The 22,440-nt window shown below is 35.3% G+C and overlaps 1 protein-coding gene across 1 annotated transcript in view; it reads left to right on the forward strand.

Moving 5' to 3' along the window:
- The window catches only part of LOC128994961 (sushi, von Willebrand factor type A, EGF and pentraxin domain-containing protein 1-like), an 83,459-nt gene extending 61,019 nt beyond the window's left edge, over positions 1 to 22,440 (forward strand). Inside the window, exons 4-20 of the mRNA XM_054419817.1 lie at positions 5,363 to 5,572; positions 6,144 to 6,239; positions 7,190 to 7,312; positions 9,377 to 9,667; positions 10,687 to 10,836; positions 12,369 to 12,545; positions 12,990 to 13,169; positions 13,884 to 14,002; positions 14,618 to 14,858; positions 15,515 to 15,688; positions 16,396 to 16,575; positions 17,275 to 17,511; positions 18,009 to 18,188; positions 18,308 to 18,481; positions 19,055 to 19,234; positions 20,189 to 20,297; positions 21,382 to 22,440. Of these exons, the coding sequence (XP_054275792.1) occupies positions 5,363 to 5,572; positions 6,144 to 6,239; positions 7,190 to 7,312; positions 9,377 to 9,667; positions 10,687 to 10,836; positions 12,369 to 12,545; positions 12,990 to 13,169; positions 13,884 to 14,002; positions 14,618 to 14,858; positions 15,515 to 15,688; positions 16,396 to 16,575; positions 17,275 to 17,511; positions 18,009 to 18,188; positions 18,308 to 18,481; positions 19,055 to 19,234; positions 20,189 to 20,297; positions 21,382 to 21,640 (3,080 nt within the window). The 3' untranslated portion in view covers positions 21,641 to 22,440. The remainder of the gene's footprint in view (positions 1 to 5,362; positions 5,573 to 6,143; positions 6,240 to 7,189; positions 7,313 to 9,376; positions 9,668 to 10,686; positions 10,837 to 12,368; positions 12,546 to 12,989; positions 13,170 to 13,883; positions 14,003 to 14,617; positions 14,859 to 15,514; positions 15,689 to 16,395; positions 16,576 to 17,274; positions 17,512 to 18,008; positions 18,189 to 18,307; positions 18,482 to 19,054; positions 19,235 to 20,188; positions 20,298 to 21,381) is intronic.

Genomic DNA, 22,440 nt, shown 5'->3' on the forward strand with positions numbered 1-22,440 from the left:
TGACTTGCCTATGTTTCCATGGTTTGCAAATCGGCTCTTTCAATGATTACTAAGAAATGCAGCACAGTGTTAACTCAGTTTTCTTTATAGTACAGTATATCAATTTATCCAGCCTCTCTGGTTTTTTCCATTGTAATATTTACGCCAACCCAAATTTAAAGGGTAAATATTTAACTTCAACCAAGTGAGTAAATGTCTGTAGCAAACTGTTCAATTAACAAACTTATTGACTGTTTACTGTTAACATATTCTTCTCACTTTTAATTTCTGACAGCAGCTGGAGTTTCATAACAATTTTTGTTTCCCATGTTAATCTTATGGAGAAATACGAAACTTAAAAGGGCCCCAGGGCCTCACTTTCTAATTATTTCCCTAAAAAGAAAGTTTCCTGCACAACTTCACGTTACGCTCTTTCCAATGACACCAAAAACATGTCAATCGGTTCAGTAGTTTCGGAGGAGTAATTGTCACAAAAAACCTGCTTGCGTATTAAATAAGTAATAGATTTACAAAGATTATAGATAGTTACAATAAAATTATTTCCTTGAGAGAAACGATTGTAATTTTTACATTTAATTCCAAAATTGCGTACAGTATTTAAAACTTAACCAGTGAACCTGGCACACGTATTCGTGGGCAATCTAGACAAACAATTTAATTAATTTCAAATTAATTAAATTTACAAGAATTAGTTAATTGAATCAAAGCAATACATTGCATATACAATTTATAGGCTACTCTACACCTAGTATTTCCCGAGTGAAAAAGTCCCTTAAGTGCTAAGTAAGATTTTCTAAGTTATTCTTAAAGAATAAACCCAGTCTTTAAGGATTTATGTTTATTAGTACAAGAATCTTCGTCCATTTAATAATTGACTTTTTATAAAATAAAATGAAAATAGTAAATAAGAGCTCACCCCGTGGTTGAAAACTCGACCAAAAGTATATATTGTGCAAACTTCTCTATTTTCACCCCACGCTGTAAATAAAACATGTGATTGGAATGTCTTCCATTTGTTTGGATTTTCTGTTTATATTTTGTTGGTTGTTATTTTGTCACAAGCATGGCAACCCATTAGACCCATGTTATTTTTTTTTAATTTTAAATTCATTTTTCCGCTTATTTTTTGGCCTATTTTCTATATGTACAGGGTGGCTGGTCATCAGTGTTACAAAATTTGTTTGGCGTAAGTACAAAGTAAATGCAGTGTAATGATGCATATAAAAGGTTCCAAGTCCAAAAATTAGCTTACCAAAGAATTATTTTATGTTTTTCAAAAATAACTATGTTTTCAAACTTAATATAGCTATTTCTCAATTACCGGTAAATGGATTTGAGTAGACAATGTCATTTTCGTGTTCTACATTAAATTTTGAATAAGAATAATAGAAAATGACGGAGGATCAGTTGTAAAAACTCCATTGTAAATAGATTCAAAGATAAAAATTAAGACGTTTCATAAAAATTTAAAAAACATTGGTCTATTGTATTTGTTCACACCCTGTATACAAGAAAGTGGCCGATTATGTTAAAAACTGCGCCATTTTATAAGCTTTCTAACCATATGCTACACTATTGAGGTTTAGATATCCTGTTGTTTGTTTTAGTGGTTTGAATACCAGAAAACAGGGTGTCTTTAACATTTAAAACATAGAAAGTCGGCATGTATTAAGCAAAAGTTGTATTTTTGTTTCAGCTCGAACAGTAAAAACAGTAAAAAAGTTCCCTGTTTTCTGGTATTCAAACCACTAAAACAAACAACAGAATATCTTAACCTCAATAGTGTAGCATATGGTTAGAAAGCTTATAAAATGGCGCAGTTTTTAACATAATCGGCCACTTTCTTGTATACAGGGTGTGAACAAATACAATAGACCAATGTTTTTTAAATTTGTATCAAACATCTTAATTTTTATCTTTGAATTTTATTTACAATGGGGTTTTTACAACTGATCCTCCGTCATTTTCTATTATTCTTATTCAAAATTTAATGTAGAACACAAAAATGACATTGTCTACTCAAATCCATTTACCGGTAATTGAGAAATAGCTGTATTAAGTTTGAAAACATAGTTATTTTTGAAAAACATAAAATAATTCTTTGGGAAGCTAATTTTTGGACTTGGAACCTTTTATATGCATCATTACACTGCATTTACTTTGTACTTACGCCAAAAAAATTTTGTAACACTGATGACCAGCCACCCTGTATATAAAAGGCAAAGCCCTCACTGACTGACTCACTCACTCATCACTAATTCTCCCACTTCCCATTTACCTAGGAGGCTGAAATTTGGTGATTCTTCAGGCATTAAATAGGAAAACTAAGTTGTTTTTATTCTGATCGGACTCTCAGGCTCCGCCCCAGTGGCTCTGGAGTTTCCCATGTTAACCTTATGAGTACTCATATTTAAATGGAATTAATGAATCTTAACTAACAGCTGTTTCAATTAAACAAGTTGGTTCTGTTCTATGATGTTCAATAGCATTAAAGTTACAAGGATTACCAACAGGGTGCAGCACTATTATTTTTTAGCGAATTTCCCTATAGGGAAGTAGCTATTACCGTAGGTCTCATGGTAAGACTTAGGCCCGGGACCAATTTACTTTTTCATTTTGATGCCCCCAGAGGCCAAAAACACCATTCGTTCAAATTTTTATATATATAGGTATATATATATATAGATTTATATATATATATATATGTGTCCGTGAACACGATAACTTGAGTAATTTTTATCCGATTTTGATGAAATTTGGTTTGAAGGTGTAAGGCGGGATAAACTTGAATGAGTTCGCGATCCAGCATGATCGGACCATGGGAACAGGGTTTTATGGGGGGTTTTATGGGGTAAAAATTGGTTTTTCTCACTTTTGACCCTCAAAACACAAACTTTCCCAATTTTTATCTAAACCTTCTTAAAGAGCTTAAAAAAACAAACAATTCAGTATATCAAAGTGTTTTTGTACGGTTATTGGTTACGGAGAAAACTAAAAAAATTGTAAATTTAAAATTCCCATGTTATTCTTATGGAGAATATTGTAAAATGTTGTAGTTTGTTGTTTATGGATATCTTTTGATCAAACTTGGCAAATATATTAATTTTCTACTAAGCAATAATTATTTTACTTAAAACACACACTTTATTAGTTTCCTTGTAGCAGCAAACCTAGGTACTCGTTAAACTTAATGTTATTTAAATAGATCGATTGAAAATCAATTCAGCCAAATGGAAATTCGCTTAGACGGCAGGTTTGCTGCGGCGGGGGTATGGTTTTATTTTAAATTTATGACAACAGCTAATTTGCAACCAAAAGGTGAGCGAGCGTAGCGAACGAACTTCAACCTGGAGGCGAGTTAGCGTAGCGAACGAGCTAACCTGAAGGAAAGTGAGCGCAGCGAACGAGCTCCAACCTAAAGGTGAGTGAGCGTAGCGAACGAACTTCAACCAGGACGTGATTGAGCCATGCGAACGAGCTCACTTATGAAGTAAAACGGGGCATAGCCCGCGGTACAACTAGTAATTAAAAGGATTCTGCACATCTACAGGAAAATATCTTTAATTTGGTACCAACCACGTGTAATTCGGTCCAGTAGTATGGTCAGGCTAGCTGTCACAAGTTTTGCAAAAGTTTTTTAGTAGGTACTGTATATAAGATTATTATAGTAAATGATTAAGCATGATTTTATTCATACTAGTGTCCCTGTTGCTCAAATTCGATCAATTACTGAGTATTACAGGCGTTATTTTAAAACAAATAACAGTCATAATTTCTGATGACTTTAAAAGATTCGACTCGACTCAAAGATTATGGAAATACTCAAGATGTACATAACAGATCAAACTTGAAAATATCTTATAATTTTTAAAAAAGCTTATCTTGTTTTTTTGTGTTTTCTACAAATAGCCTTAGTCATAGCCGCATTCGGTTGTCTATAATAACGATTATAAATTTAAAAAAAAATAAAAAAAAACATTATTTCTATTTATTTTCTTTGGTGGTGTTCTATGACTTTCCTATGTTTCCATAGTTTGCAAAACGGCTCTTTCAATGATTACTAAGAAATAAAGCACAGTGTTCTTAAGAAATTCAGTTTTCTTTTTAGTATATCAAATTATCCAGGCTCTCTCGCTTTTTTTCATAGTAATATTTACGCCAACCCCAATTTAAATAGTAAATATTTCCTTTCAACCAAGCCAGTAAATGTTTGTAGCAAACTGTTAAATTAGAAAACTTGTTGACTGTTTATAATTAACTTATGTTCTTCTCACTTTTAATTTCTGACAACAGCTGGAGTTTCATAACAATTTTTGTTTCCCATGTTAATCTTATGGAGAAATATGAAACTTTAAAGGGCCCCAGGGCCTCACTCTTTAATTATTTCCCTAAAAAGAAAGTTTCCTGCACAACTTCACGTTACGCTCTTTCCAATGACACCAAAGACATATCAATCGGTTCAGTAGTTTAGGAGGAGTAATTGTCACAAAAAACCTGCTTGCGTATTAAATAAGTATAGATTAGGCGGGTAAATGTAAATTTCTTTTTATTTGGAACTTGTTTGGATTATTTAAGTCACTTGAGGCTATTGGTGACTAGTTTGAGGAACCTGTTATTTGCCTGTTTGTGTGACAGAGCAACCAATTAACTACTTTTCTAGGGAAACTGCTTTATGAATTAATTAACTAAAACTTGATTGATTTCACCTTGAACTTTCATTATTTATTAGCAGAGATATTTTCATAGAGGCAAGAGCGATTCATTCAGTTTGCTGTTGTAAGCAAGTGAAGACGTAGGTTTATACAGGTGTTCATAAAGGGGCGTCACAAACTTCAGGGGCTGATAGTACTAATCAGTCTAAACAAAAAGTTCACATAAACATAGGTCGAAAAAAATGTTGTCTAGCCACTTAGCCACCATTTTTTCTACAAAACAATTTTAATTTATTATCTTAACAACTACCTATTCAAGCTACAGAAACCAAACCATTCAAGTTACACATTCATTTATTGTGTCAAGAGACAATTAGAAAAAAAATATGTATTTTCCTTTTTAAATAGCTTCTTGATCAGCATTGTACGTGTTATTAAATTTATGGAAAGTAAATAAAAGAAACGTCTGGTCTTATAACACTTAAAACATTTATTTACGCTTATACTGTTACTCACAAGACGGTAAATATACATAAAAGATGGTAAGTGGTGATTGATTTTGATTGGACACTCCAATCATCATCAGTCCCAATAGGCGAATGACTTCAAATGTTGTCCATAGATGGATCCTTAAAAGGTATGGAGTTCAGGAACACCCTGTGGCTGTATACTCTCATGAGGGAGTTAACCAAAGTTCATTTTTTCCACAGCTACCAATGTTGGGCTGCGTCGCCCGGCTAACCAGTCGACCACAGTGCGGGGAGGGTCAGCCGGCAACGCTAACGACGGCGACCTAGCCACGGTCCACGATGGTCGTCGCTGCTCCGAGACCATGAGGGAGGCTTCGCCCTGGTGGAGTGTGGACCTTCTGCGACCGTACCCCGTCAGCGCTGTGAGGATCACCACAAGGGGATGCTGTGGTAGGTGGACTTCATAGGAGGTTAGAACTTAGAAGGGTTAAAAAATAGGAAATCTGATTTGCAGGGTAGAAACTTGGAAAGATTCTAAAGGAACAACATAATTTCATGGTGAGGTAGCCTCTGGATAAAATTTAAGCTAGACCTGAGTCCTGAATGGTTTATGTTACCTGGCTTCGTCAAGTGATCCTTTTTTCAGTAGTTTACTACTATAGTTAGACCTTAAAGTCCATCATCAGGTAAAACAAAACATCGATGAAGTCATCTAAACGAATCTAACCAAATTGGTTAGATGACTTCATTGATGTTTTTGTTATATTATATTAATTTATCTTGTTTGCATATAAGAACCTTGGAATGATTTTTAAAGGATTTAAAGGGTAATTTACCTTTTTTAGGAAGTTAAAACCTTGAAAATATTCTTGGAAGATTCAAAGGAGTGACATTATTTTTTCAGGGTACAACCTTGGAATTTTTCAGTTAATTTTGATTTGTTTGCATCAGGAAGTAGCTCAACTAACTGATGTTTCTAGAAGGATTCTGTTGATTCTATCTTTTTTTGCCTTCCCTGCAGGTCAGCAGCCGCTACAAGATCTGGAGATCCGTGTTGGCAACAGCAGTTCTGATCTTCAGAGGAACCCTCTGTGTGCCTGGTACCCTGGCACTCTAGGTATGTCTCTTATTCCACTGACCATTATGTGTATTAACCTTATCATTGACTATAGATACTTGAGATTTTTAAAATCAATTATCAATCGTTTAGATGGGGATGCCACCTAGGTGCGTATTTTAACCCAAACATGAGTGAAGGATGAGTGTAGAATGGTGTGTGATGACCTGTGTAGCTTTGTTACTGACTAAGATCAGCGGTTTCATTAGTCAGGATCATTAAAGCCCAATGATCAGGAACAGCTGGGTCCAGTTTTGAACCATCAAAAAGCTACTGACTTTTCTCGGGATCAAACCGGCGACCTTTTGATTACCAGGCGAGCAATAGTAATATGATACGATACTTGAATAGACATACCACATCTATATCGACCCCGTCTGTAGTGGGTCTTTTTTCTCTTAAGGAACATTTCAATGAGCATGTCATAGAGTCTTAAATTATCCAATCTTCGGATATCCGACTTTCTATATTATCCGACACTGACTGCAGAGGGTTTAGTGTGAAATTGTGTGCTATTTTTGTGTGTTATGACGTACATTGCACCTATAAGCACACAGTTCCTTGACTCCACATAATAACTTACTTCTCTTCTACCCACAAGTATTGTTCACAGTGAAAAGAGACATGTGGCTTAAAAGAAAATATATTGCTCTGCTCTATCATATACTTTACAGTCAAAGCTGTGGTGTTTTTACTTTGTTGGTTGTTATCACCTATGTTATTCAAGATGAAGGCGTCAACATGGAAAGATATAATGGTTTCAATAGAAGACTATTAAAATTCTTGAATAGGTTTGACAGCAGAGGAACTTAATAAGAGTTTTAAAATTTGCAATGATATGTCAGTATTCTGCATCCCCATGATGATAGCTAAAAAATATTATGTGATTAAAATTTTACTTTTAATTCTAAACTGGCTAAAACTTAATATAATTTCATTTTTCCTGGCAGAGGAGGGCATCACCAAAGTGTTCCAATGCGCTCGCACTCTGATTGGTCAGCATGTGTTCATACAACTGGTCGGAGTCGAGGGGTCTCTGTCGATGTGTGAAGTGGAGGTCTTCAGCACTGATGGTGAGATATTATTAATTAAATAAGTATCGGGACACCGAGCTTTGCTCGGATTGAATAAGACAAATCCGCTGACATGGCAACTCTATAAGTTTGAGGAGTTGAGGTGCGTTGACGTCCTTCCAAACGTCAAGCAGCGATTTGTCGACGCTCCTGCTCAAGATGATTGGCTCGGTCATAATTTTGCTGAGCCATAAAATATGAAATTTTTATTCTACTTCTACTCTTTGATTCGCGACTTTTCCGAGGTTCTGAGACATTCGATAAGATGTATGAGCTGTTTTGAACTGGCTCAGTTGTAGACGAAGAGGTCAAATTTGTTTCCCGGCGATCGATAGTAGCTTCTTGCCTTTGCAAATTATGTATATAGCTTTCCTTCTTAGGTCTTTCGCGTTTAATTTTGATCTTGAAAATTTACCTTGAAAATATTAAACACTATACCTAGTAAACCAAACTAAATATAACTAGCCTATTCGTTAAAAAGCTTGGTCCAAACTAAAGAATATAATTATTTTTGTTTACACATCAAATCAAAATTTGTATTTTCTATGATTTGTAGGTAAAGTAGCCTGAATCAGATGTTTCGGTTAACTGCAGCTAATAAATGTATTGACGATAACATGGGCACTTTCAAGGGCTATAGGACGGAAACTGGATTTTTACCAGCCTTGTGACTAACTCCAATCAATTTCTCAAGGCCAAATACCTCAGATAAAAAAAATCAAATATCCTCGGACAAAAAAAGTTTGCCCTGCTTGTTTTAGAGTATAGGATTGTATTTTTAAATACAAATTATTATGGAGAAGACCGGTCTAATGAGGGTGCACAATAAGCTGTTCTAGCTGCGATGCAATCCCATGGTTACTTGAAGCCTGGCCCTCTATTAAAAAAAAAAGAAAAAAAGTCTAATGGTGTTGTGGAGCTACTTTTTCCAATAATCCTATATATTAATCCTATAAAGATAACATGCCGAACAGACAACAGTGAACTTGCCCATACTGGACAATTTACGACTACTCCACTGTAGAAGATTTAGAAGGGAGTTAAGGAGAATGGGCTTAGGGGTGAGGTGTTAGACTCTCACTGAAACACTCTGAGAACATTTTCAGCCTTACTAATCACTGACTCTAAAACCGTGCACACTTAAACGTATTCTCTGATCCTACTCTTCTGTGTTTAGTATGCAAAATGTTGTTAATTAGATAAATACAAGCTTCTACCTTTGCTTCCCAATAGGAGAGGACGTGGAAAGGAATGTTGTTTTTAAGTCCTGCAAGAAATAGTCAATTTTTATAAACCAATCTTAATTTTACTGCTTAGTTTGGTAAATTTTTTTTTTTTTGGGAAGGAGTTTGAAATTTTTTTCATAACCTAGTATGGTGTAAAAGAGGCACTGATGTGTTTTAAAATATGCCATAACTATTTTATGTGATTTGAAAAGATATCTTAAAATATTGTAGACTATTGCTTACATTTAAAACCCTACTTATATGTATTTTTTAAGTCAATAGATCCAAAAGAATCCAACAACTCCATCTTAATAATGTTATGTAACAGTACTGAAACCAGCAATGCTAATTTGTTTGTGTTTAGTTTAAAAACTATATTAAAAACTATCAGTATTTTTTTTTATTACTGTTTGAGTAGACTAAAAAGTCAATGGACTCAAGGTTACAAATCACAAAGGGTTTTCTATTTTAATCTTAAATAATGAACAAGTTTATATCGTTTCAAAAACTTGGAGTTTTGCCTACTTTGGTATCATTTTATTTTTATTTTATGTAACAATGTATCAGTTTTTGTTCATGGTCTTATTGTAAATGATTCAGATTGATCACTTACTAGAATTAGGACCATGTGACATAATTATAAAATAAACATAAAACATAATTTTATTGTTTGTTTAAACAACAGTTTTATGAACAAGTAATGAGTTTACATAAAAAAAATCAATGAAACATTAAAGTAAAACATTGGTATATGTTGATTGTAGCTTACAAGTTACAATACTTATACCAAAATCAAACTGACAAAAATGTGAAACTTAACAACAATGATATTTTACAGAGTTCTCCAACGACCGTTGTGCGCCTGCTGGGGTAGGGCAAGATGTCGAGCTTGTTGCTTTTGACCGAACGTGTTACGAGTTTAACGTCGGTCGTGGAAGCTCTTTTGAAGACGCAAGAACACAATGTCGTAAGCACGGTGGTGATCTAGCTCACGGCTTGCAAGGCGTCCACAACATATTTCTGTTGGCGGAACTGGAAAGGCGAAAGAGCAGTTTGAAAACACAACTCGTCTGGATAGGAGCGCAGAAAGAACCGAGTTTTACATCTCACACGTGGAAATGGGTTGATGGTAAGAGTTACAGTTTATGTTTATTTAAATCATTCTTTTACATTTTAAATTTTTTATGAGATGTTACAGAAGATTTTTTCCACTGTCAATAGCACCTAAGATTCAAATGCTGAACTCTTATAGATGAGTGAACGCAGTGATTTTAAATTTTTTTAAGTCATGTTCAAACAAAACACTATTTCTGTTTATTGTTTTACTGATTCTTGTTATACTGAGCACAACGTTGTTGAAACAAAAAAGGGAGTAATGGTGGAGGATAGAGAAAGGAGAGAGTAGTCAGAATCCGTCAGGTTTTAGTTTTAACAACATAAATTAGTTAATGAAGAATTAGCTAGTGTGTTTAAGCATCCGGTTTTCTTCATAGACCTCAATCTCTCTGCAATATTATTGCAAGAGTATTCAGGGCTTTCCCTTCCAGCTGTTTATTCAATTAATTTCTAACTACTTCATTGCTATGTTCATCTCTCATCTAATTTTTATTTATGGGCATAAATATAGTAAATTAAATATTATTAGAGATTTTTCAACTTGAAGCATGGGCTGTATGTTACGTTTTAAGCTAAAAGAACCTCCTTTTTTTTAAACTATATTAACATTAACTATGTATATTTGATGTTGATAACTGATAGTGATAACCCTCAAGGACAAAAAGCTTTATTTTTTATACTAGCAGTTATCTGTATAATATTAAACTTCCTATTTGGCCAGATATTTAATGGTCTTGAATTTATATTTAATTTAATTTAATTGAGACTCACCTACTGATGTAAACTCCTCAACCAAAAGTTAAAAAACTTCAAAAACCTTTGTTTATGAAATTGATATATTGATTTGTAAAATCTGTTTCAACAATTCAAAATACACTCAAATTGACCCCTGAAAGTTTGGTTCAAATAACTAATTGGTAACAAATTGGAATTACAAAGCTGTAACAGTTTAAACAGATTAACCATAAAACTCCATTGAATCATTTCAACATCAATTTTTTTATCTGTATCTTAGCTTTTATTTCTCCGTAGGTGCGGTGGTGACAAAGCCCGCGTGGGGTAAGGATCAACCAAACAACTACAACGGAGAACAGAACTGTGTTGTGTTGGACGGAGGACGGAACTGGCTGTGGAACGATGTCGGCTGCAACCTCGACTACCTCCATTGGATCTGCCAATACAGTAAGATATACAAACTCTACGAGTGGTAGTGACATTTATAATATCACTAAACAAACACTTAACTCTGGTCTTTTACTTAATAAAATAAGCAGAAGCATCATTAATAAAATAAAGTGTTATGACAAATGGCAAATGGATCTAGAATCAACTATTATCATATTCTTCTCAAAGAAAGGGAGTACAAACTTGACATAGAATTTGAGCTTACCATACATAATTGATAATCGTAATCAGTCAAATTATATAATGCCAACTGAATTCAGAACTAATTCATGTTATTATAATTTCATATTTTTGTAACAAATGAGGCACAAACTTGACATCGAATTGGACTCTTTAAGCTTGATTTAGAAAGTTAGTAATAAAATGCAATAAAATTTGTACCGTACTTGATACAAACAACTTTGTCCAATCTAAAATCCACCATGAAATAGGTTTTTATACTCATAAACAACGAGGAATTAAAATATTAAAAATGTATTAAAATATCTTCCATTTGCAGATATGTGTCTTAAATAGAGACTGTAAATATGTCAACTTGTGCTGATTAGGATTACCAAACCATCTCAAATAATGATAAAATTACAGTACAAAGCTTTGTGTCCGTCAATTTTTTTTATATGTAAACTACTAAAACTAGATGATACTGAAAAATTGGTTTTTAAGGTAATTTCAATCTTTTGACTCAAATTATGGATGATAGGATCAAGTTTTGTAACAAATGTTTAGGTACCTATTACTTTCTGGACCATGGTCAGGAAACAGGGTCAATTTGTTTTGAAACCTGAGTTTCAACCGAGCTATGAAATTATACTGAAGCAATGAGTTTGAGGTAGATGAAATACAAGAGAACAACCTGCGATCAACCTATTATTATCTGAAGGCTGATACTTATTACCCCAGTAATACTTTCGCTACTAGATAGTGGATCAGCAATTTTGAGTAATGTTGAAAGCATTGATATGTCATATCAGTCATAATGCCTTATTTAGTTAAAGAACCATAGTGAAAAAAATGACACCATTGGTATACTTTAGACTTTAGATGTTGATACAATAAATTGCTATTTAAAATACATGCATTTGGGGGTAACAACAATAAAAATTTAAAAATTATAAAATAGACTGAACTAAAACAGAGACGACACTATTGGGTTCCTTGGGTAAAGAGAACGACCCTTTTCCAATAATTTCATTAGTGTGTGTGTGTGTGTGTGAGTGGGTAATTTTGCTAACAACTTTGAAATCTAGCTTATTTTTTCTTAAATATTTCTTAATGTGCAATATGTTTTTCTTTTTACCTTATAATCATATTTGCCGCTTAATTTAAGTTTCTTTAAATGTATTCTAATCAATCCAACATATTTCATTGCTTAAAAAAATTAAATTCTTTTAGTAAATTAACGAAATCGCAATAAAATGTAGGTAGTGTTAGTGAACTCATAGTCTAAGAGAATTTCTATTGGGATCCTAACATTATGCAGAGACAAAAAGCTACATCAATCTGTGCTACACAAACAAATAATTGTTCAGCTCCAGTCAGCTGTGGCAGTCCAGACAAGCAGCTCAACACCACCATCAAGGGTACAGACTACACGACAGGCAAGACTATCAGCTACGTTTGTCCCGAGGGTCACATGTTGGTGGGCAACGCTAACAGAACGTGTCAACAGACTGGCTTCTGGGCTGGCATGGCACCTTCTTGTAGATGTGAGTGTTTACGAGTAGTGGTTGAAACATCAACTTTGGATACTGAAATAGACGTCCCATCTATATTGATCAGCTGTTGATAATTTTTTTTTTTTTTAAGAAAAATGTAGTTGAGCGAGCCAGTTACAGATTGTGCTGGTGTTAATAAGTCATCCTATCAGTTTGATTTGGCGATGTGCAATAGAAATCAGTAATTTACATTAGCGCAAGTGGCTCACTTCAACTATGTGTCCATTATTTTAAAACTGGCACCAACTTTAACATGAGAATGGAATTTCTAGTTCTGTCATGTCCGATCAATAATCAAAGTTACAAGTGAAGGATTTTGGAGTCTGTGTTTTAGTGTAATGAAATAATATTTAAAAGGGTTGTAGAATATGGTTTTACCGTCAACGTCTTTGCTACTGAGTTGCTACCATTATAGCAAGATTTAATATTTTCCAGATGTGGATTGTGGCAGTTTGGATGCCCCAGAGAATGGAGCTGTGACTCTTGTAAACAAACGGACGACGCACGGAGCTGAGGCTACTTACACTTGCAGCACCAACTACACTCTTGCTGGGGACAGCAAACGTACATGTGGGGACAATGGGACATGGACAGGGGCTACCCCTCAATGTCTCTGTAAGTATCTCACATTCTCTTCTGTTCCAGCTGTAAGTTATATTCTTGGCTCCATTGACTATATGCCTTTGTATCTTCTCCAGCCCCTTCACAGTTTTCCTTATCACCATCTGTAATTGCTCCCCTATTTTCTTTACACTCCTCTTCACCTCATGTATCCATCTTCCTCCAGGTCTTTCCATTGGTTCCCTCCCCTCTATTGCCATCACATTTCCCTACGGTTTCTATTATTTTTTTAAAACTGTTTCGGTGCAGAATGTTTCCCACCTATTTGGAAAAATAAACAAAACAATGTGTGCTTACTTCGTCTAAAATACCAGAAGACCTATGATCATGATAAATTTATATTTATTAGTTTAAAACTTATTAAGTTTTTGAAACTACATAATAGTTGAACTATGGCTTAAGAGAACAGTTTTAGCAGAATTTGCCAACGTTGAATTAATCTTTTTATTCTTATTGTCTTGTTAATTTGATCTTAGTCCCTCCAATTAACATTTTCTTATGTTTATGTATTGTAGTGTCATATAGTTTATAATTATTCTTGCCAACTAAAATTGGTTTGTCCTGGGGAGTGGGCAAAAATTCTATTTTTCCTTCCCTTGGGGCTTGTCCAATGTCTGGGTCACAAACTAATTAGACAAGAACATAAGACATTAATGACAGCGTCTTACATAGTCACTTTATTTATTTAGTCACTTTTTATTTGTTTAGTTGACTGGTGTCCTGAGCCACCTCGAGGGGAGGGTGTGATGGTGAATGTGTCAGGCAAACGTGTTGGATCTGTTGCTACCTACACCTGCCAGCCTGGCTTTATACTGTTTGGACAAAGAGTGAGTTGACACATCTAGTGAGGATGGTTCTATTTAACTTCTACTATACCGTATTCAAGTATAAAAACCACCTTTCTTGTTAGATATGAAAAAGATGGCATTCATCTACTCTGAAAAAAGTATTTTATTTTCTCTTCTCAAGAAGACTTAAGTTAAATTTAACTTATCTTAATTAGTGGTAACTTACCGTTAAAAGCATTTATAATTTGTAGGATAAGGAGTTGTGAGTAGGTAACAACCTAGAACGATGGATTTTAAAACATAGAAGAAGCTAAGTAATTAGTAGGGGAATTATTGAAAACATTGAGACTGAAAAATTTTAAAGAAATAATTTGAATCTTAGATTATTTTAAGATTCACACACCAATGTATGGAGAAGGTAAAAATTCATGTGAAATCAAAACATTGGAGTTGTTTTCCAATTTATTAATTTACAAACTCACTGCCAGATAAACACCATCACTATCCAATTTTTGCAAAGCATAAAACTATTATTTTCATTTTCAATCTCAACTCAATATATAACTTTCCTACAACCCTTTAGCTAGTGCTATGTTTATAAGAGGAGAGATAAAAAAACTTAAAATTTCAACCACCATACCATTTTTTTACTAGGAGCTTACATGTGGACCAGGGGGTGAATGGTCAGGGAAGGCGCCGAGCTGCAAGTTTGTAGACTGTCGTGAGCCACCCAACGTAGACAATGGACAATACCGACTGTTGAACGGCACAACAACCCACGGCTCAGTGGTGGAGTACAGCTGTGACGCAGATCATTGGCTCGAGCCACCGGAGCGAGCTAGACTCACTTGCATGAGGGACGCTAAGTGGTCAGCCGACCCTCCTACATGCGAATGTGAGTTGTGTGGTTCTACAGATTCGTTTTAGCAAGTCGTTCATATATTTAATTTTTATATCCAAAATTAATAATTATATAAAACCTTTAGGGTGGAAAAATAGTCCCAGGACAGTTAAATATATTTTAAAAAATTAATAAAGAGAGAGCTACAAAACTTACAAAAGTTACAGGGCACAAAAAAAGTGTTAAAACATTATTCAATGATACACTTAATAGTGTTGTACTACCAAGGCAGTTTTACTACCTTGTTAGGGGGACTCTAGGAGTCAGGAGAAAATCCTAAATGTAAGCATATGTTGATATGCACATAAAACTAAAGCTCCTTGTAAGTAAAATACAATGGCGCAAACCCACTCAAACGGACAACTGAGTAAAAAATGGGAGCAGTTCAAAGATTGTAAACTGAAATTTCAAGAAATCTTTGAACAGCAGTCTCATTTTTTACTCAGTTGTTCTTTTAACCTCAAAACTTTTTTATAGCCCCATGATCTCTTGGGGGGGAAGAGAGGATATTTGTCTATCATTTTGAGTTTTACTTATATTGTAACCAACCCTGTCCCAATATTTTTTTCAATAACATTTGAACAGTATATTGCAGCCTTTAACTATTTGATTGTTTACATCAAATCATTGAAACAGAGTGGTTGTTACAGTGGTCACCTGTCCTGAGCCGGAGGTGCCAGACGACGGGTTCGTGGTAGGCTATGACTTCAACATCCACTCCACCATAGAGTACCATTGTGAGCCGGGACATCTGCTGCAAGGCAAGAACTCTCTGGAGTGTACTGCTCAAGGAGAGTGGAATGATGAACCCCCTACCTGTCAGTGTGAGTATGAGGGGATACAACGTGATTTAGTGGAGTACAGACATAGATAGTTGTTATTTCAATGGCAAAAATACAAAAGTTTTCGTTAGTAGTAACTTATCAACTGATATATACTAAGTTGAGGGAGACACTAACAGGAAAGACACTTTTGTCTTGTGATAGTAGACTCCCTCTTATCTGGACACCTCGGGACCAAGGCCAGTCAGGATAACGGGTTTTCCGGTTTCGGTTTAACCGACGTCCCCAAAAACTTGTTAAAACGGACCGTTTAAACACATACTGTGTACAGAAATTGACTTAAAATTTTGAGAGCATTGTATTTAGAAACGTGATCACGGTCTCAAATCTTGTTCACGAGAACAGTCGTTTCAGTACCGCCCACTTCCTGCCGATCTAGTCCGGTTAAACCGATGTGCTGATAAAAATTGTCTGGTTAAAGAGATGTAATTTCCGCCGAGTGTAGTCCAGTTAAACCGATGTCCGGTTAAAAGGTGTCAGGATAAGAGGGAGTCTACTGTAATCTAAAATAATGCTGCCTACTCAACTGGACGTATTTTAACCTGAAAATGATTTAATGATGAGTGTAAGTCGAAGTAAAATGACTTGTGTATGTTACTGGATAAGACAATCTGTTTCTATTTCCACTCATGAATTAAATAAATAATTTTATGTAAAATTGCCACACAAACGCTAGATATTTTTTGCAGTTATCGACTGTGGTAAAGTTCAGCCGCTACCTTACGGTAACGTGGAATACATCAATGGAACGACCTACCTCAAAAGTGAGCTTAGCTACAGCTGTGTGCGTAACTACCGACTGGTCGGACAGTCTCGTCGTCGCTGTCTCACCACCAAACAGTGGAGTGAGTCTTCCCCTCGGTGCGAAGGTCAGATAATTGATGTAATAGATACTTATTTTTGTTAGAGAAAGTGCATCTTTAAGTTTATAATCATCATAAAGTAATATCAGCCTGCTCGATGAAAAGACAGAAATGACAATGTCTACCTCCATTTAAATTAATGAGTTAATTTGTTGTATTTTATTAAGATAACTACAAGTTTGAGTTGTTTGAGTTGTATTAAGGTTGAATGGTTTAGGTTGTAGTGGAAATCAATTAGAAAACGTATTATTCACAACATTAAAACTTTTATCTAACTTGGTTATTATTTTGAATCAAAATTATTGTATGATTACAGATCAATATCAGACAGATTTGTACATGTTCCTATGATGTATTTAAACATTATCAGCAATCATCAGATTGTTTTCCAGTAATCACAGCTACTCAAGATGGAAAAAAATATGATTTTAAATTGAAACTTAGTTCTTCTTACAAGATGCCTACGATTTCAACATTTTTATCTGACAGATTTTATGTTAATTTTCTTCATCTTTACACTCATGTAATCTTCTAGTGTGTCTATGCTCAATATATGATCTGGCTTTATATTATATTCATGTGAAGGTTTGGTAAGTCAATATAAAAAAAATTGAGTTTTATTTTTTTCTAAAATTATATTCATCAAATTAACATTCTTATGTCCATTTTACTTCAAAACTTGACCAAAACCGCTGCTGTTTCCAGAAATACGCTGCCCAGAGCCCAAGTTAGCGGCTCACGCCATCCTGTCGGTGACCAACAATGACCGCATGTACGGCAGAACACTCATCCGCACAGCTGACTCTGCCGTGTCCGTGGCAACGTACAAGATTGGAGCGTTGGTCAAGTACCGATGTGAGAGAGGTTACAAGATAGTGGGTGACCCGCTAAGTACTTGCGAAGAGACAGGTCATTGGAGCGGGAACATTCCAGAGTGTGTCTGTGAGTATAGATATCAGATGTTAACACTGACCATAGACATAGATGGATTGATTTCTCCATATCTGCTGATGGAACTGCACATTCCATTCCCATGTTAAAGTTGTGCAGGGATTAAGCAGGTCTTCAGTCTCCAAAGTCCCAGACTCAAATCCAGCTTATCACTAACGGCTTTAGCTATGTGATTATTTTAGAAAGTTTTGTGATAGAGCCAATGTGAATGTGAATCGCTATTTCAACAAAAAGTATATTCAAAAAGAATACAAAGCCAACAAATTAACGCCAGTTTCAGAATGTACTTTCTTAAATTGAGCAACAGTGAGAAAGAGTATGCTAATGTAAATCACTAATTACTGTTGAACACACAAACCTTTCAACAAAATGAAACTGAAAGAACAACTTATCATAGGGTGTAATATATTTTATGTCTCAATATCTATCACAATAAAAAAGGGAGAATTTAGGAAATGGAGAAGAATAACTTGTTAAATGATTGGCAGTTGTTGACTGCGGAATGCCGACACCCCCACCTCATGGCCGTTTCTCTCTGGCGTCTAACGTCACATACTATGGGGCAGCTGTGCTGTACGAGTGTGAGGACAACTACGAACTGGACGGGTTCGCCAGAAGAATTTGTCTAGAGAACGGAACTTGGAGCTCAGAGACACCCTCTTGCAAAGGTAGTAAAATATCATTGACTTACCTTTAATTTAGTTGTGAAAATAATATATTATGTTCTAGAGTAACCATCCCAGACATGTATTTAAAACTCTCACTGACTTTTGTCCTGGTGCTGCAGAGATCCTATGTGCCGAGCCGGAGGTTGATGGCGTAGTGACCGTGAGGACGTCTACACACAGCATCGGCGGAGTGGCACACTACTCTTGTCCCCGGGGTACCACCATGGAAGGAAACTCCACCAGGATCTGTCTACAGAGGGGATCGTGGAGTGGACGAGTGCCGGAGTGCAATTGTAAGTGAAGGAGTGATTGTAAGAGGAGCGGTTATGTTGAAATCCTTTTTGGAATTTTGAAGAAAGGAAGTAATAAACAGTTGGACCCTCAAGGAAAACCCTTCCTACTTGCCCTATTTTCAAATATTCCCTATCAGGTGACTCACTCTGGTCTACCTTTAGTCATGTGACAGCCATTAGTGAATAAGGTTTACTTAGGTCAAAATTATGCTCTGGATAATCAAACAAAGGTTACAATCACTTAAAACTCTTTATTTCATCTATCAACCACTCCGTGGGTGTATATAAATTTATCTTTCATCTATGGGCTTTATTTCCATATTTGTTTAACCGTAGCTTCTAGCTTCCTCTCTTCTCCTTATCAAATGTCCTGTCAATCTCAGACATCTTCATAGCAACAACTTCTGTTGTTTGAAAGATCATCAGTTGTTAGCATGTATAAAAATATTTCTTTACTTAATGTTTCATTAACATTATGCAATTTCTATTTCAATTATCCATCCGACAATTGTAGGTAATCAAAAGGTAGAAAATATATTCAGGTGTTCTTTACAACATGATATGTTTCTGCAGATGTGGACTGCGGTGAGCCAGGGGGTATAGAGAACGGAAGAGTGATTGTTGTAAACCAGACGACCATCTTCAACAGCGTGGTGGAGTACCACTGTGTGCCGCAGTACCAGAGGATCGGGCCGTACCTGCGCAAATGTCTGGAGGACGGACGGTGGTCGGGGGAGGAACCTCGCTGTGAAAGTAAGATATTGAAATTGCAATGTATACAAACCTGATACACTACTGTACCATGCAGACTGCTGTCGCACACTTTGTTCAAAACATCCTCCAAGTTAAAAAGAATGACCTGGATCAGATAGTCTGATAGAAATGATCGGCAAGAAATCGAGTGAGCCCTGTGGGTGTAGGCACTCGGACGAGTTCTTATGAAGTGCGACAAGTGTTCCCAGGCTAATGTCCTAAAGTAGATGAGGTTCTTAGTGGGTAGTCTTAAATCCGTTGAAGTCTGACACTAGCCTGGTCACCTGGGTGTTTAAATAAATTGTCTGGCCTCTTCCTCAAAAATTAAAAAACAATACAATTGCAAGAGGAATGAGATCACAGAGGCTAAGGTGCTCATAGTTCTACTACTACTACTACTATACTTTGTTTACAATATTTAGCCGGTTTGAGGGGAAGCTACCCCACCACTTCTTTTGTATTTAATATATGTTGCTTAATCAGCTGTTGAGCTTTTATTTTAAAGGTAAGGGTCAAGTGGAGGGGATAGAGTTATTCCCTAAAACCGCCTAAATATTGTGAAGGAAGTATAATGCTAAGGTTATACTTCTTAACAAGGACCTATATTATCACACTATCACATAATGATAAGACACAAACATACTATATGTATTTTTAAGCTGAGTGAACAGAGGTGAGAGTAAATAAAAGCAGTAAGATGATCAGTGTGGCTTTGTAACTGACTATGTTATTAGCAGTTTCTTAAGCCAGGTTTATTTAAAAAATCCCAATGATAAAGGTCAGCTGGGTCCAGTTTCAAACCATCAAGCCTCTGACCCAGTAGTATCCAATATTAATTGGTAATGTAATGGATCGGTGTCTTGGTGCAGGGATTTAGTGATTTTGAAGATCCCTATTTAAGTCCTACTTTGCACATTTTCATGCATCCAAGACCTAATATTTTTTCCGTTCCAGTGGTCTCCAGTGCTCCGAGTGAGGGACAAAACCTAGGACTTGCCATCGGCATCGGCTCTGGATTTATTGTCTTTCTTCTCGTCATTCTTGGACTCATTTACCTCAGGCTGTGAGTATTGCAATGAGTATGAAAAACATTTTGGTTTTTATTTTTCATTTCAAAACAAATATAATTTCTTATCCTTACTTCTTGAGTCACTTTTATTGTAGGCCATATTTGGCACACTGTGATATAACGAGTGTAAATTACAATTATATTATTTCACTAGAAAGTCCTTCACCATACAGTAAACCATATGGTGTCCTTAACACGTTCCCTGCTACGGACGTTCGGAACGTCAGCCGGGCCACGGCGCCAGGAGCTAGGAACGTTCCAGAACGTCCCCGTTCATAGTTGTTTTAACGTTTCCATGGATCAGCCAGCTCGTCACGACTCACGAGCGTCCTATATTTCTTTGCAGCTCGTGGGGACGTACTTTTCTGACAATAAAAATATAGTTTCCCAAAATCACCACCAGGGTTGTTTAGAATAGGGCTTTGTCCCACCTCTTTCCTGCTAGATAGCGACACTACTTTACTGACTGCAGCCTGGGTAGTGCGGCTATCTATCAGAATCACTTAGTACTATGTCCAAAGCCAGTTTTATTGCAGAACATTGCCATCCAGTATAACTACTGTTGTTGTTACTGTAATTCAGTGTATCGGCGGCAATGTTTACGCAGCGGCGAGCGTTAGTTCAGCTCCTGGCGCCGTCCGTCATCTAGCGGTCAGCAGGGAACGTGTTAAAGAATTAGTTATTTACAGCTCATAGTAAAAAATCTGCTCACTGGGAAAAAGGGGGTTTTGGAACATTTGCATTACTGTTTAAAGTTAAGATTTGTTTTAATTAAAACAATTATGCTTGTGTAAGTGTCTATATTACAAGATGAAAATGAGTTTTCCTTTAATTTTAAAATTATTTTTTCAACTAATTATTATAAAATATATGATTGTTGTGATCATTATTTGATTTGTCAATTCCTCTTGGTAAAACTAATTTTATTTAAAATTGTAAACATACAAAATATTACTTTTATCTTTCTTTTTTCAATATATAATTTAATCTAAAATCATTTTTAAGCAAAGTACAAAATTTTTCTTATTCAACATCATTATTGTTCGCTCTTTCCAATAATTAAAATTATTTTCAACAGGAGAAAAGAAAGACCGGTCAAAAACACTGAGAACGTTGAAGGCGCTGTGCGAAAAGAAGAACAAAATGCTGCCGTGATGTCCTACGCAACTCTGAGCAACAATACCACCAACCACCACAACAACATTTACGACAACATTCACGACAATGAGGAAATGTACGACTCACCTTACGAACAGACGAGTCACTACGAGCCGTCACCGATCTCAAGACGTAGTAGCAAAGCGACGGTTACGATAAATGGAGTCGCCGTGAACTGAAACATGAAACAGTGATCAAAACACAAAGGCTGGTTCTGACTCTAATACAGAGTCTATAACTGAACAACATAAATAGCGATTAGCTTTAATGGTTTGTTAGTGAAACAACACATTTTATCTGTGATTTTTACAGATGGTATCAATTTTGTTGTGAATGATTTTATGACTTTTCAGTTAACTATTAGTATTATTGAACAATGTAAGGCCCTAAAGAGGATAGAAGATTTTATAAAAATGTTTCTCTAGATTAGTCAATTTGCTAAAATGTTTACAGTATTTGTTTTCTACTACTACCAGCATGCATTCAAGATATTTTTAATCAACGATGCTCAATCATAAGTAATGATAAAGACAAAATAATATGTTTAAAAAAAATATTTTTTATTTTTTTCAACTAGGAAACATTGCCACTAGAAATAGTATGTTGAACTAAATTTCTGCAAGTTTTGACATTTAAAAAACTTGAATTGTCACCAAATTATGTTAATTCTTAATTTTGTTAAAAGACATATTTTTATATACTAGACACATTTTGAACATAACTTGTTTTGTAACTTTACCTTTCTCTGTAACTTAAGCAACGATTTTGAAAATATGAGACACTTAACAAAATAGTAAATGGACCAAATAAATCTCGTGATCTACTTTTGTAACTGTAATTGAATATATTTATAAGTAATTGTAAAAGTGTATTTATGTATATTGTAGTTATGTGCTGTAAGAATGTTTTATAAAGCTGTATGGAAACTTCGTATGTAATTATGTACATATTAGGAGATAAAATTTTTATTTTAAGAGTA

The sequence above is a fragment of the Macrosteles quadrilineatus genome, unplaced genomic scaffold, assembly GCF_028750875.1.
Source record: "Macrosteles quadrilineatus isolate MER2022 unplaced genomic scaffold, UCM_ALF_1.0 Scaffold_5__1_contigs__length_97177068, whole genome shotgun sequence".
Classification (NCBI taxonomy): domain Eukaryota; kingdom Metazoa; phylum Arthropoda; class Insecta; order Hemiptera; family Cicadellidae; genus Macrosteles; species Macrosteles quadrilineatus.